This window comes from Coregonus lavaretus, assembly GCF_964263955.1.
Source record: "Coregonus lavaretus genome assembly, chromosome: 10".
Taxonomy (NCBI): Eukaryota; Metazoa; Chordata; class Actinopteri; order Salmoniformes; family Salmonidae; genus Coregonus; species Coregonus lavaretus.
Window position 1 is genome coordinate 7028159 of NC_139997.1, and position 14073 is coordinate 7042231.

General features: G+C 48.0%; 1 protein-coding gene across 2 annotated transcripts in view; it reads right to left on the reverse strand.

The window, feature by feature from the left end:
• The window catches only part of LOC311136623 (dymeclin-like), a 142527-nt gene that overhangs the window by 8101 nt on the left and 120353 nt on the right, over positions 1-14073 (reverse strand). For both annotated transcript variants that reach the window (XM_084170812.1, XM_084170813.1), the window contains exons 15-16: positions 8314-8496; positions 5006-5119 (exon numbers count right to left, since the gene is read on the reverse strand). In XM_084170812.1, the coding sequence (XP_084026938.1) occupies positions 5006-5119; positions 8314-8496 (297 nt within the window). The remainder of the gene's footprint in view (positions 1-5005; positions 5120-8313; positions 8497-14073) is intronic.

Below are 14073 nucleotides of genomic sequence, written 5' to 3' on the forward strand. Positions count from 1 at the left end.
TTGTGACCTGTTGCCAGAAGAAAAGGGCAACCAGTGAAGAACAAACACCATTGTAAATAAAACCCATATTTATATTTATTTATTTTCCCATTTGTACTTTAACTATTTGCACATTGTTACAACACTGTATATATACAGTTGAAGTCGGAAGTTTACATACAGTGAGGGAAAAAAGTATTTGATCCGCTGCTGATTTTGTATGTTTGCCCACTGACAAAGAAATGATCAGTCTATAATTTTAATGGTAGGTTTATTTGAACAGTGAGAGACAGAATAACAAAATAATCCAGAAAAACGCATGTCAAAAATGTTAATACATTTATTTGCATTTTAATGAACGAAATAAGTATTTGACCCCCTCTCAATCAGAAAGATTTCTGGCTCCCAAGTGTCTTTTATACAGGTAACGAGCTGAGATTAGGAGCACACTCTTAAAGGGAGTGCTCCTAATCTCAGCTTGTTACCTGTATAAAAGACATATGTCCACAGAAGCAATCAATCAATCAGATTCCAAACTCTCCACCATGGCCAAGACCAAAGAGCTCTCCAAGGATGTCAGGGACAAGATTGTAGACCTACACAAGGCTGGAATGGGCTACAAGACCATCGCCAAGCAGCTTGGTGAGAAGGTGACAACAGTTGGTGCGATTATTCGCAAATGGAAGAAACACAAAATAACTGTCAATCTCCCTCGGCCTGGGGCTCCATGCAAGATCTCACCTCGTGGAGTTGCAATGATCATGAGAACGGTGAGGAATCAGCCCAGAACTACACGGGAGGATCTTGTCAATGATCTCAAGGCAGCTGGGACCATAGTCACCAAGAAAACAATTGGTCACACACTACACCGTGAAGGACTGAAATCCTGCAGCGCCCGCAAGGTCCCCCTGCTCAAGAAAGCACATATACAGGGCTGTCTGAAGTTTGCCAATGAACATCTGAATGATTCAGAGGACAACTGGGTGAAAGTGTTGTGGACAGATGAGACCAAAATCGAGCTCTTTGGCATCAACTCAACTCGCCGTGTTTGGAGGAGGAGGAATACTGCCTATGTCCCCAAGAACACCCTCCCCACCGTCAAACATGGAGGTGGAAACATTATGCTTTGGGGGTGTTTTTCTGCTAAGGGGACAGGACAACTTCACCGCATCAAAGGGACGATGGACGGGGCCATGTACTGTCAAATCTTGGGTGAGAACCTCCTTCCCTCAGCCAGGGCATTGAAAATGGGTCGTGGATGGGTATTCCAGCATGACAATGACCCAAAACACACGGCCAAGGCAACAAAGGAGTGGCTCAAGAAGAAGCACATTAAGGTCCTGGAGTTGCCTAGCCAGTCTCCAGACCTTAATCCCATAGAAAATCTGTGGAGGGAGCTGAAGGTTCGAGTTGCCAAACGTCAGCCTCGAAACCTTAATGACTTGGAGAAGATCTGCAAAGAGGAGTGGAACAAAATCCCTCCTGTGATGTGTGCAAACCTGGTGGCCAACTACAAGAAACGTCTGCCTTCAAACTCAGTGCCTCTTTGCTTGACATCATGGGTAAATCAAAAGAAATCAGCCAAGACCTCAGAAAAAATATTGTAGACCTCCACAAGTCTGGTTCATCCTTGGGAGCAATTTCCAAACGCCTGAAGGTACCACGTTCATCTGTACAAACAATAGTACGCAAGTATAAACACCATGGGACCATGCAGGGGGACCATGTGGTCCTCTGTAGCTCAGCTGGTAGAGCACGGCGCTTGTAACGCCAAGGTAGTGGGTTCGATCCCCGGGACCACCCATACACAAAAAAATGTATGCACGCATGACTGTAAGTCGCTTTGGATAAAAGCGTCTGCTAAATGGCATATTATTATATATTATATTATATGCAGCCGTCATACCGCTCAGGAAGGAGACGCGTTCTGTCTCCTAGAGATGAACGTACTTTGGTGCGAAAAGTGCAAATCAATCCCAGAACAACAGCAAAGGACCTTGTGAAGATGCTGGAGGAAACGGGTACAAAAGTATCTACAGTGGGGAAAAAAAGTATTTAGTCAGCCACCAATTGTGCAAGTTCTCCCACTTAAAAAGATGAGAGAGGCCTGTAATTTTCATCATAGGTACACGTCAACTATGACAGACAAATTGAGAGAGAAAAAATCCAGAAACTCACATTGTAGGATTTTTAATGAATTTATTTGCAAATTATGCTTGAAAATAAGTATTTGGTCACCTACAAACAAGCAAGATTTCTGGCTCTCACAGACCTGTAACTTCTTCTTTAAGAGGCTCCTCTGTCCTCCACTCGTTACCTGTATTAATGGCACCTGTTTGAACTTGTTATCAGTATAAAAGACACCTGTCCACAACCTCAAACAGTCACACTCCAAACTCCACTATGGCCAAGACCAAAGAGCTGTCAAAGGACACTAGAAACAAAATTGTAGACCTGCACCAGGCTGGGAAGACTGAATCTGCAATAGGTAAGCAGCTTGGTTTGAAGAAATCAACTGTGGGAGCAATTATTAGGAAATGGAAGACATACAAGACCACTGATAATCTCCCTCGATCTGGGGCTCCACGCAAGATCTCACCCCGTGGGGTCAAAATGATCACAAGAACGGTGAGCAAAAATCCCAGAACCACACGGGGGGACCTAGTGAATGACCTGCAGAGAGCTGGGACCAAAGTAACAAAGCCTACCATCAGTAACACACTACGCCGCCAGGGACTCAAATCCTGCAGTGCAAGATGTGTCCCCCTGCTTAAGCCAGTACATGTCCAGGCCCATCTGAAGTTTGCTAGAGTGCATTTGGATGATCCAGAAGAGGATTGGGAGAATGTCATATGGTCAGATGAAACCAAAATATAACTTTTTGGTAAAAACTCAACTCGTCGTGTTAGGAGGACAAAGAATGCTGAGTTGCATCCAAAGAACACCATACCTACTGTGAAGCATGGGGGTGGAAACATCATGCTTTGGGGCTGTTTTTCTGCAAAGGGACCAGGATGACTGATCCGTGTAAAGGAAAGAATGAATGGGGCCATGTATCGTGAGATTTTGAGTGAAAACCTCCTTCCATCAGCAAGGGCATTGAAGATGAAACATGGCTGGGTCTTTCAGCATGACAATGATCCGAAACACACCGCCCGGGCAACGAAGGAGTGGCTTCGTAAGAAGCATTTCAAGGTCCTGGAGTGGCCTAGCCAGTCTCCAGATCTCAACCCCATAGAAAATCTTTGGAGGGAGTTGAAAGTCCGTGTTGCCCAGCGACAGCCCCAAAACATCACTGCTCTAGAGGAGATCTGCATGGAGGAATGGGCCAAAATACCAGCAACAGTGTGTGAAAACCTTGTGAAGACTTACAGAAAACGTTTGACCTGTGTCATTGCCAACAAAGGGTATATAACAAAGTATTGAGAAACTTTTGTTATTGACCAAATACTTATTTTCCACCATAATTTGCAAATAAATTCATTAAAAATCCTACAATGTGATTTTCAGGATTTTTTTCTCTCATTTTGTCTGTCATAGTTGACGTGTACCTATGATGAAAATTACAGGCCTCTCTCATCTTTTTAAGTGGGAGAACTTGCACAATTGGTGGCTGACTAAATACTTTTTTTCCCCACTGTATATCCACAGTAAAACAAGTCCTATATCGACATAACCTGAAAGGCCTTTCAGTTCCAATGACACGCAGCGGAACATGAAACATATAGAACACATGATGAAACATTAAAAGCGGCTGGCTGGGCGCTGAGAATGGACGACGTGGCGATGCATAGCGACGTCCCCGGATACATATTTCCTCCTTGATTCATGTGGGGCTGGGGAATTGTGGGTAGGCGGCGTCCCAGCACGGAGCGCAAGGTAACGAGGTGCTGCTGGCAAATTGATTCCTCTCCCAGATCCAGCGTCCCAAATGGCACCCTATTCTCTATAAAGTGCACTACTATGGGCCCTGGTCAAAAGTAGTGCACTAAATATAGAATAGGGTGCCATTTGGGACATAAAACGAAGACAAAGTGACGGTGCTGTCATGTCTCCTTGAAATGTCATTATCTGCAGCAGCATATTCACCAGGCAGGAAGGATGGCCGTGGAGCTAGACATTAATGCTAATGAAGATTGGAGCTGGACTTTGTCTTAGCTCATCCTCATCTCCAACTCCCCATATACCCAGTTTCAGCCCAGCTCTCAACGTCCTAGCCCAGCCCCCACCCCCAGCTCCCAACCCATCCCTAGCTCCCATCCCTAGCCCCCACCCCCAGCTCCCATCCCATCCCTAGCCCCCACCCCCAGCTCCCATCCCATCCCCAGCCCCCACCCCCAGCTCCCATCCCATCCCTAGCCCCCACCCCCAGCTCCCAACCCATCCCTAGCTCCCATCCCTAGCCCCCACCCCCAGCTCCCATCCCATCCCCAGCCCCCACCCCCAGCTCCCATCCCATCCCTAGCCCCCACCCCCAGCTCCCAACCCATCCCTAGCTCCCATCCCTAGCCCCCACCCCCAGCTCCCATCCCATCCCCAGCCCCCACCCCCAGCCCCCACCCCATCCCTAGCCCCCATCCCATCCCATCCAATCCCTAGCCCACATCTCATCCCTAGCCCCCATCCCATCCCTAGCCCACATCCCATCCCATCCCTAGCCCACATCCCATCCCATCCCTAGACCCCATCCCATCCCTAGCCCACATCCCATCCCATCCCTAGCCCACATCCCATCCCATCCCTAGCCCACATCCCATCCCATCCCTAGACCCCATCCCATCCCTAGCCCACATCCCATCCCATCCCTAGCCCACATCCCATCCCATCCCTAGCCCACATCCCATCCCATCCCTAGCCCACATCCCATCCCTAGCCCCCATCCCATCCCATCCCTAGCCCCCATCCCATTGGCTCTGTTTCGGGAACACACCATCCACACTGGAAATAATACATGCTCCAGTTGGGTCAATGGGATCCAAATCACTATTGTTAATTACCACTGCTGTGTGTGTGTCTGGTCTCTTACCTTGAGGCGGTCTTTGGGAAGAGCCTGTGCTCCCTTCATGATGACTTCCTGAACCCTTTCTACTGACAGGTCAGTCCCTGCTGCCTCCAGACGCTGGCTGAAGAAACCTATCACCTGTGGGGACAAGAGGAGAACACCACAAGTCAGACAGGGGTGCGTGTCTGTATATATGTATGTGATGTGTTTGTGTGTTCGCTTGAGGGACCTGTCAGTTAAAAGGTCAAAATACTTTTATTTGTGTGTGAAATCTTTACTTTCATCTAGGTTATTATAACAACTTTAAAAGAAGGTGTCAATCATTTAAGAGTAGTTTTTCATGAAACTGAGGCAGTGCTTTGCTTTGACACCATTGACTGTCAAGAGAATCTACGCTTAGATGAGTCTCGTCTCTGTACATAATGAACTGATTTAACTATCGTCTCATCTCAGCTTCTATTTGGATCATCTGGATCATCATTAATTTGATCCTCTGCTTTGGGTCGTCACACAGGTCTCCCATTGCAACAGACGTCCCTAACATGATGACATAGGGAGTAACTGGCAGGTACTGTAACTTCAGTAGTGATTGTAACTACCTGTGTAGGCAGCGCAAAAGCTGCTGGCACAGTGTCTATTTACACTAGGTCCAGTAGAAAAATATATCAACTATTGCAACCAAGACTTCAAAAGAACTGATATTGGCACAAGATAGAGGGAGTGTTGGAACATAACTAATGAAATTACAGATAAAGACAATGTACTAAATTCACAAATTCTACAGCACAACGGCAGAGTCATGTCTTAAGTGTAAAACTAACAAAATCTTACAAAAAAACAACAAAAAAATACAGTAGGTCCGTCCGCAATAATCACATTTTGGGGGGATTTTGAGTGCAGATCATGTATTTTCTGTGTACCTGGACTAACTGGTTTCTGTGTACCTGGACTAAATGGTTTTACGCACCAACTATTATAAAACCTTTTGTGTTGGGTATCCACAGAGCATCTAGTTAAATGATGGGGGGAAATCATTACATCCTCTGTCCTTGTTTAATAAGAACTAAGGATTTGACTGACTGTAATGTTTTCTGACTGATAGACCATCTCTCTGTCTGATGCGTTTCTCACATTTAACAGCTGATAAACGTATCATAGCAACATAAATGTATCATAGCAACATGGACTATAAGATCAGGGCGGCAGGTAGCCTAGCGGTTAGAGTGTTGGGCCAGACAGACATCTCTAACAGGCTGCCAGAATCCCAGACAGACATCTCTAACAGGCTGCCAGAGTCCCAGACAGACATCTCTAACAGGCTGCCAGAATCCCAGACAGACATCTCTAACAGGCTGCCAGAATCCCAGACAGACATCTCTGACAGGCTGCCAGAGTCCCAGACAGACATCTCTAGCAGGCTGCCAGAATCCCAGACAGACATCTCTGACAGGCTGCCAGAATCCCAGACAGACATCTCTAGCAGGCTGCCAGAATCCCAGACAGACATCTCTAGCAGGCTGCCTGAGTCCCAGACAGACATCTCTAGCAGGCTGCCAGAATCCCAGACAAACATCTCTAGCAGGCTGCCAGAGTCCCAGACAGACATCTCTAACAGGCTGCCAGAATCCCAGACAGACATCTCTGACAGGCTGCCAGAATCCCAGACAGACATCTCTAGCAGGCTGCCAGAATCCCAGACAGACATCTTTAGCAGGCTGCCTGAGTCCCAGACAGACATCTCTAGCAGGCTGCCAGAATCCCAGACAGACATCTCTAGCAGGCTGCCAGAATCCCAGACATCTCTAGCAGGCTGCCAGAATCCCAGACAGACATCTCTAGCAGCCTGCCAGAATCCCAGACATCTCTAGCAGGCTGCCAGAATCCCAGACAGACATCTCTGACAGGCTGCCAGAATCCCAGACAGACATCTCTGACAGGCTGCCAGAATCCCAGACAGACATCTCTAACAGGCTGCCAGAGTCCCAGACATCTCTAGCAGGCTGCCAGAATCCCAGACAGACATCTCTAGCAGGCTGCCAGAGTCCCTGACAGACATCTCTAAGAGGCTGCCAGAGTCCCAGACATCTCTAGCAGGCTGCCAGAATCCCAGACAGACATCTCTAGCAGGCTGCCAGAATCCCAGACATCTCTAGCAGGCTGCCTGAGTCCCAGACAGATATCTCTAGCAGGCTGCCAGAATCCCAGACAGACATCTCTAGCAGGCTGCCAGAGTCCCTGACAGACATCTCTAGCAGGCTGCCAGAGTCCCAGACATCTCTAAGAGGCTGCCAGAGTTCCAGACATCTCTAGCAGGCTGCCAGAGTTCCAGACATCTCTAGCAGGCTGCCAGAGTCCCAGACATCTCTAGCAGGCTGCCAGAGTTCCAGACATCTCTAAGAGGCTGCCAGATCCCAGACATCTCTAGCAGGCTGCCAGAATCCCAGACAGACATCTCTGACAGGCTGCCAGAATCCCAGACAGACATCTCTGACAGGCTGCCAGAATCCCAGACAGACATCTCTAACAGGCTGCCAGAGTCCCAGACATCTCTAGCAGGCTGCCAGAATCCCAGACAGACATCTCTAACAGGCTGCCAGAGTTCCAGACATCTCTAAGAGGCTGCCAGAGTCCCAGACATCTCTAGCAGGCTACAGTACACAGGCATCAGAGCCAGCCGAGACACAGACGCTGGTGTGTGTGTATGAGAGCCAGGAGGGCCGGGCCACAGGGAGAGGAGTAGTGAATCTAACACGCTAGCTATGGGTACGTCCCCAAGGGCACCCTATTCCCTACATAGTGCACTACTTTTGAATGGGCTCTGGTCGAAAGTAGTGCACTATGTAGGGAATAGGGTGCAATTTGGGACGTGACATCACTCTCTTTTCTGTCTCTGGACACTTTGTTGGAAAGAAGATGAATGCCAGCTAAAGTACGTCTTTCTATAATCATACTCTTAATGAATACTTTACTATCAGCCCCATGAGGGTACAGGATGTAGACTTCTTTTAATCATCAATTCAGAGTTGTACTGCGCATCTTCTCATCTGACACTTGAATAGTGATCGACCCTCTTCGTATCTTTGCATCAGAAATTGAGGCGCGAAACACTCTCCATTAAAATATATTATTAATTGTAAATCCCAAATCTTTGAAATGCTAGAAAGCTTTTTCACAAAACTATTCTGGTTTCTACTGGAAAGCTTAGAGGCTTGCTAAGATTCAGTAGAGGAGTTTCAATCCAGAATTGCCCATTGTTTTCAATTAGGATTTTGGAATTCCATGTTTGAGTGTGTGTGTGCTTGCATTTGTTGGTGTGTCTCTCTCTGTCTCACCGTGTCGAGGTTCTGCATGATGTCCTGGAAGGAGGGGTGTGTTCTGAACTGTTCGAAGAGCTCCCTCTTGTAGAGCAGCGCGTAGACCAGGTTAGGGTTGTGGTGTAGAGAGTTAGACAGACACGAGTTGATGATCTCCAGCATCATCCTGATTACCTCCTCGATCACATTAAGGTCCTGGGCCTAGAGAAGAGAGAGAGAGAGAAACTATTAACATACAGGTCCTGGGCCTAGACACAGAGAGAGAGATAAACTATTAAACATACAGGTCCTGGGCCTAGACGCTCTGGATAAGAGCGTCTGCTAAATGACTAAAATGTAAATGTAAATGTAGAGAAGAGAGAGAGATAGCAGAGGAAATGTAGGTGACATTTTACATACTTATAGGAAAATGTATGTGAAATATAGGTTAAAAGACTTGCATTCAGGTCCTGGGCCTAAAAAGACACATAAGAGAGAAGAGGTGGGAATTTAGGGTGGGACAATGGACGATGTAATCTAATAACTCTGATAAGGTGAAAAACCTGTATGTTTTACTAATGTGGTAAAATTGTACACAGAGTCTTATCAGGTTAAAGAGAAAGTGTGTTTACTACAACCAAAAGGGAAAGTGAGTCACTAGAGTCAATGGTTTCCAATGGGCCGTAAATAGAAAGGGACGGTGTGTGCAGGGCAGCATAGAAGTGGCTGGAGCCAGGGAGGAAGCCAGGGAGGAAGCACTAAGTCCGTAGGGGGCTGGACACGGACACACAACCACACTGGAGGAAGCCGGGGACACCACTAAGTCTGTAGGGGGTGGACACACAACCACACAGAGAGAGAGGGAAGGAGAGATAGAACAGGGGAGAGAGAGAGAGGACATCTCTGCTTCAGGACTCCACAGAGAGAGGGAGGGAGAGATAGAACAGGGGAGAGAGAGAGAGGACATCTCTGCTTCAGGACTCCACAGAGAGAGGGAAGGAGAGATAGAACAGGGGAGAGAGAGAGAGGACATCTCTGCTTCAGGACTCCACAGAGAGAGGGAAGGAGAGATAGAACAGGGGAGAGAGAGAGAGGACATATCTGCTTCAGGACTCCACAGAGAGAGGGAGGGAGAGATAGAACAGGAGAGAGAGAGAGAGGACATCTCTGCTTCAGGACTCCACAGAGAGAGGGAGGGAGAGATAGAACGGGGGAGAGAGAGAGAGGACATCTCTGCTTCAGGACTCCACAGAGAGAGGGAGGGAGAGATAGAACGGGGGAGAGAGAGAGAGGACATCTCTGCTTCAGGACTCCACAGAGAGAGGGAGGGAGAGATAGAACGGGGGAGAGAGAGAGGACATCTCTGCTTCAGGACTCCACAGAGAGAGGGAGGGAGAGATAGAACGGGGGAGAGAGAGAGAGGACATCTCTAATTCAGGACTCCACAGAGAGAGGGAGGGAGAGATAGAACGGGGGAGAGAGAGAGGACATCTCTACTTCAGGACTCCACGGAGAGAGGGAGGGAGGGAGACAGAACATCTCTACTTCAGGACTCCACAGAGAGAGAGAGAGAGAGAGAGAGAGAGAGAGAGAGAGAGAGAGAGAGAGAGAGAGAGAGAGAGAGAGAGAGATAGAACGGGGGAGAGAGAGATCGAGCGAGAAAAAGATGCATGGTATCTGCATCCGCATGGGGCTGCCAGCCTGATGCTTGGCTCCTTGCCACTTCCCCTTTGACATCAACAGTATCCTTCTCCCTCCCTCCCTCCCACCCAACCACCCACCCACACATCCCGCTCTCCCTCCCCACTGCTTGTCTACTTGCCATTTCCCCTTCTCTCTCCCTCTCTCGCCGTGTAGCAGTGCTTATGCCATATTCCCATGGCTGAGAGGAAAGAGCATGGTTAAGTCCCAAATGGCACTATATTCCCTTTATAGTGCACTAATTTTGACCAGGACCATATGGTTCTAGTCAAAAGTAGTGCACTAAAAATGCAATAGGGTGCCATTTGGGACGCAAGTTATCACGTCTGTCTGCAGCAGCAGGAGAGTGAGATCACCCCGCGTGCCTAAGACCAATTTAGATCCCAGCACCAATGGCTTCTGAGAGGCCAAGACAGAGCCAGCCCACCAGCCGAGAGACAGAGAGACAGAGCGACAGAGAGAGAGAGAGAGAAAGAGAGAGAGAGAGAGAGAGAGAGAGAGAGAGAGAGAGAGAGAGAGAGATGGAGCCCACCAGCCGAGAGTCACTGGCTGAAACTTGAGTCAGAGAGACACGACGGGAGCCAGCGACTGCAGGACCGGCCAGCACAAAGACGGCGAGAGAGAGGGAGAGAGATAGAGAGATAGAGAGAGAGAGAGAGAGAGAGAGAGATCCTTGAGCCATGGCACGACGAATTGGCCTCTGGATCGCTATCTGCCCGGTACAGTTGAAACCCGGGATTCATCCGTGAAGAGCACATGCCAATGGCCATCGAAGGTGAGCATAAACCCACTGAAGTCGGTTACGATGCCGAACTGCAGTCAGGTCAAGACCCTGGTGAGGACGACGAGCATGCAGATGAGCTTCCCTGAGACGGTTTGTGGAAACCCACAGTTTCATCAGCTGTCCAGGTGGCTGGTCTCAGACAAACCCACAGTTTCATCAGCTGTCCGGGTGGCTGGCCTCAGACAAACCCACAGTTTCATCAGCTGTCCAGGTGGCTGGTCTCAGACAAACCCACAGTTTCATCAGCTGTCCAGGTGGCTGGTCTCAGACAAACCCACAGTTTCATCAACTGTCCAGGTGGCTGGTCTCAGACGATCCTGCAGGTGAAGAAGCCGGATGTGGAGGTCCCGGGCTGGCTTGGTTACACGTGGTTAGTGAGCATTTCTCCTTCGCCAAGATAATCCATCCACATGAGAGGTGTGGCATATCAAGAAGTTGATTAAACAGCATGATCATGACAATGGTGCACCTTGTGCTAGGGACAATAAAAGGCCTCTCTACAATGTGCAGTTTTGTCACACAACACAATGCCACAGATGTCTCAAGTTTTGAGGGAGTGTGCAATTGGAATGCAGACTGCAGGAAGGTCCACCCGAGCTGTTGCCAGATAATTGAATGTTAATTTTTCTACCATAAGCTGCCTCCAACATAGTTTTAGAGAATTTAGCAGTACGTCCAACCGGCCTCAAAACCGCGAACCATGTGTGCGTGCTCAGCCCCCTCCTGTACTCCCTGTTCACCCATGACTGCGTGGTCAAGCACGCCTCCAACTCAATCATCAAGTTTGTAGACGACACAACAGTAGTAGGCTTGATTACCAACAATGACGAGACAGCCTACAGGGAGGAGGTGAGGGCTCTGGGAGTGTGGTGCCAGGAAAATAACCTCTCACTCAACGTCAACAAAACAAAGGAGATGATCGTGGACTTCAGGAAACAGCAGAGGGTGCACCCCCCTATCCACATCGACGGGACCGCAGTGGAGAAGGTGGAAAGCTTCAAGTTCCTTGGCGTACACATCACCGACAAACTGAAATGGTCCACCCACGCAGACAGTGTGGTGAAGAAGGCGCAACAGAGCCTCTTCAACCTCAGGAGGCTGAAGAAATTTGGCTTGGCACCTAAAACCCTCACAAACTTTTACAGATGCACAATTGAGAGCATCCTGTCGGGCTGTATCACCGCCTGGTACGGCAACTGCACCGCCCGCAACCGCAGGGCTCTCCAGAGGGTGGTGCGGTCTGCCGAACGCATTACCTGGGGCAAACTACCCGCCCTCCAGGACACCTACAGCACCCGATGTCACAGGAAGGCCAAAAAGATCATCAAGGACATCAACCCCCCGAGCCACTGCCAGTTCACCCCACTATCATCCAGAAGGCGAGGTCAGTACAGGTGCATCAAAGCTGGGACAGAGAGAATGAAAAACACCTATCTCAAGGCCATCAGACTGTTAAATAGTCATCACTAGCACATTAGAGGCTGCTGCTGCCTATTGAAATCACTGGCCACTTTAAGAAATGGAACACTAGTCACTTTAATAATGTTTACATATCTTGCATTACTCATCTCATATGTATATACTGTAATCTATAATATTCTACTGTATATTAGTCCATGCCGCTCTGTCATTGCTTGTCCATATATGTATATATTCTTAAATTCCATTTCTTACTTAGATTTGTGTGTATATGTTGTGAAATTGTTAGATATTACTTGTTAGATATTACTGCACTGTCGGAGCTAGAAGCACAAGCATTTCACTACACCCACAATAACATCTGCAAAACACGTGTATGTGACAAATAAAATTTGATTTGATTTGATCCGTTTGTCTGAACTGAACTGTTGAAAAGAGATAGTCAGTAAACGCTACATTTACATTTACATTTTAGTCATTTAGCAGACGCTCTTATCCAGAGCGACTTACAGTTAGTGAGTGCATACATTCTTTTATTTTTTTATTTTATTTTTATTCTTTTTTTATTTTATATATATATATATATTTTTTTTTTCATACTGCCCCCCCTTGGGAAACGAACCCACAACCCTGGCGTTGCAAACGCCATGCTCTACCAACTGAGCTACATCCCTGCCGGCCATTCCCTCCCCTACCCTGGACGACGCTGTGCCAATTGTGCGCCGCCCCATGGGTCTCCCGGTCGCGGCCGGCTACGACAGAGCCTGGATTCGAACCAGGATCTCTAGTGGCACAGCTAGCACTGCGATGCAGTGCCTTAGACCACTGCGCCACTCGGGAGTATGCGCCAAACGCTACTGTTCTATCACAAAACCATATGCCGTGTAGGACACAGGGAGATGATATATTACATTTATTCCCCTGGTTGAGTCCAATAGAGTTCAATAAATAGAGTGTTTGTGTAAAAGTGTGTGTGTGTGTGTGTGTGTGTGTGTGTGTGTGTGTAGAGAGACCGATAGCCCTGTTTAGTGACTTCCCATGACTACAAATCAGACAACATGAAGCGAAACACAGAGGATCAAAAGGTTTCTTTAAAACAGCTACTAGCATGGGATGACAACTGAATAATAATGTCTCCTTTTGGTTCCTACTAGCACTGGTTCTACTGATAGCGGCTATTTGAAAGGAGGTTTTTACTTGCAATGGTGGTGATATGTGGTTGCTGTTTAATCTACTGCCTACTTCTCGCCATCATGTCTCACTACCTTTCTCAGCTCTATAGCAAACCAAATTGTGGGCCTGCTGTTTGGCTGAAAACAGGAATTAAGGACTGTGCCTTTAAAAGCCACTTTTTGAGGCTGATCAAGAACCCAAGTCCCGCCTGAGAACCATTCTAGTCTGGAGTCAAGAAGTCCAAAGCAGCTTATAGATACTAATGAAATAAGCCCAGTGGCGATCTGACCGCCTAGGTATGTAGTCCAACACACACACACACAACACCCCCGAGCTCCCAGAATTCCTATGGTCCTTTTACACAACCACCTACTCCCAGTCTGCCCTGATCTGCATTGGAGTGACCTCTCAATCAGGAGGTGGGAGCCTACCGCCCTCTGTGTGAGAGAGTGTGTGTGTGTGTGTGTGTGTGTGTGTGTGTGTGTGTGTGTGTGAGATAGTGTGTGTGTATGTATGTGTGAACCCAATGCCAGGAATATTAGCGAGGTGGGAGCCTGTCGCTGTTGTGTGTGTGTGTGTGTGTGTGTGCGTGTTTCTGGGTGTGTGAGTGTGTTTCTGGGTGTGTGAGTGTGTTTCTGGGTGTGTGTGTGTGTTTCTGGGTGTGTGAGTGTGTTTCTGTGTGTGTGTGTGTGTGTTTCTGGGTGTGTGTGTGTGTGTATGTT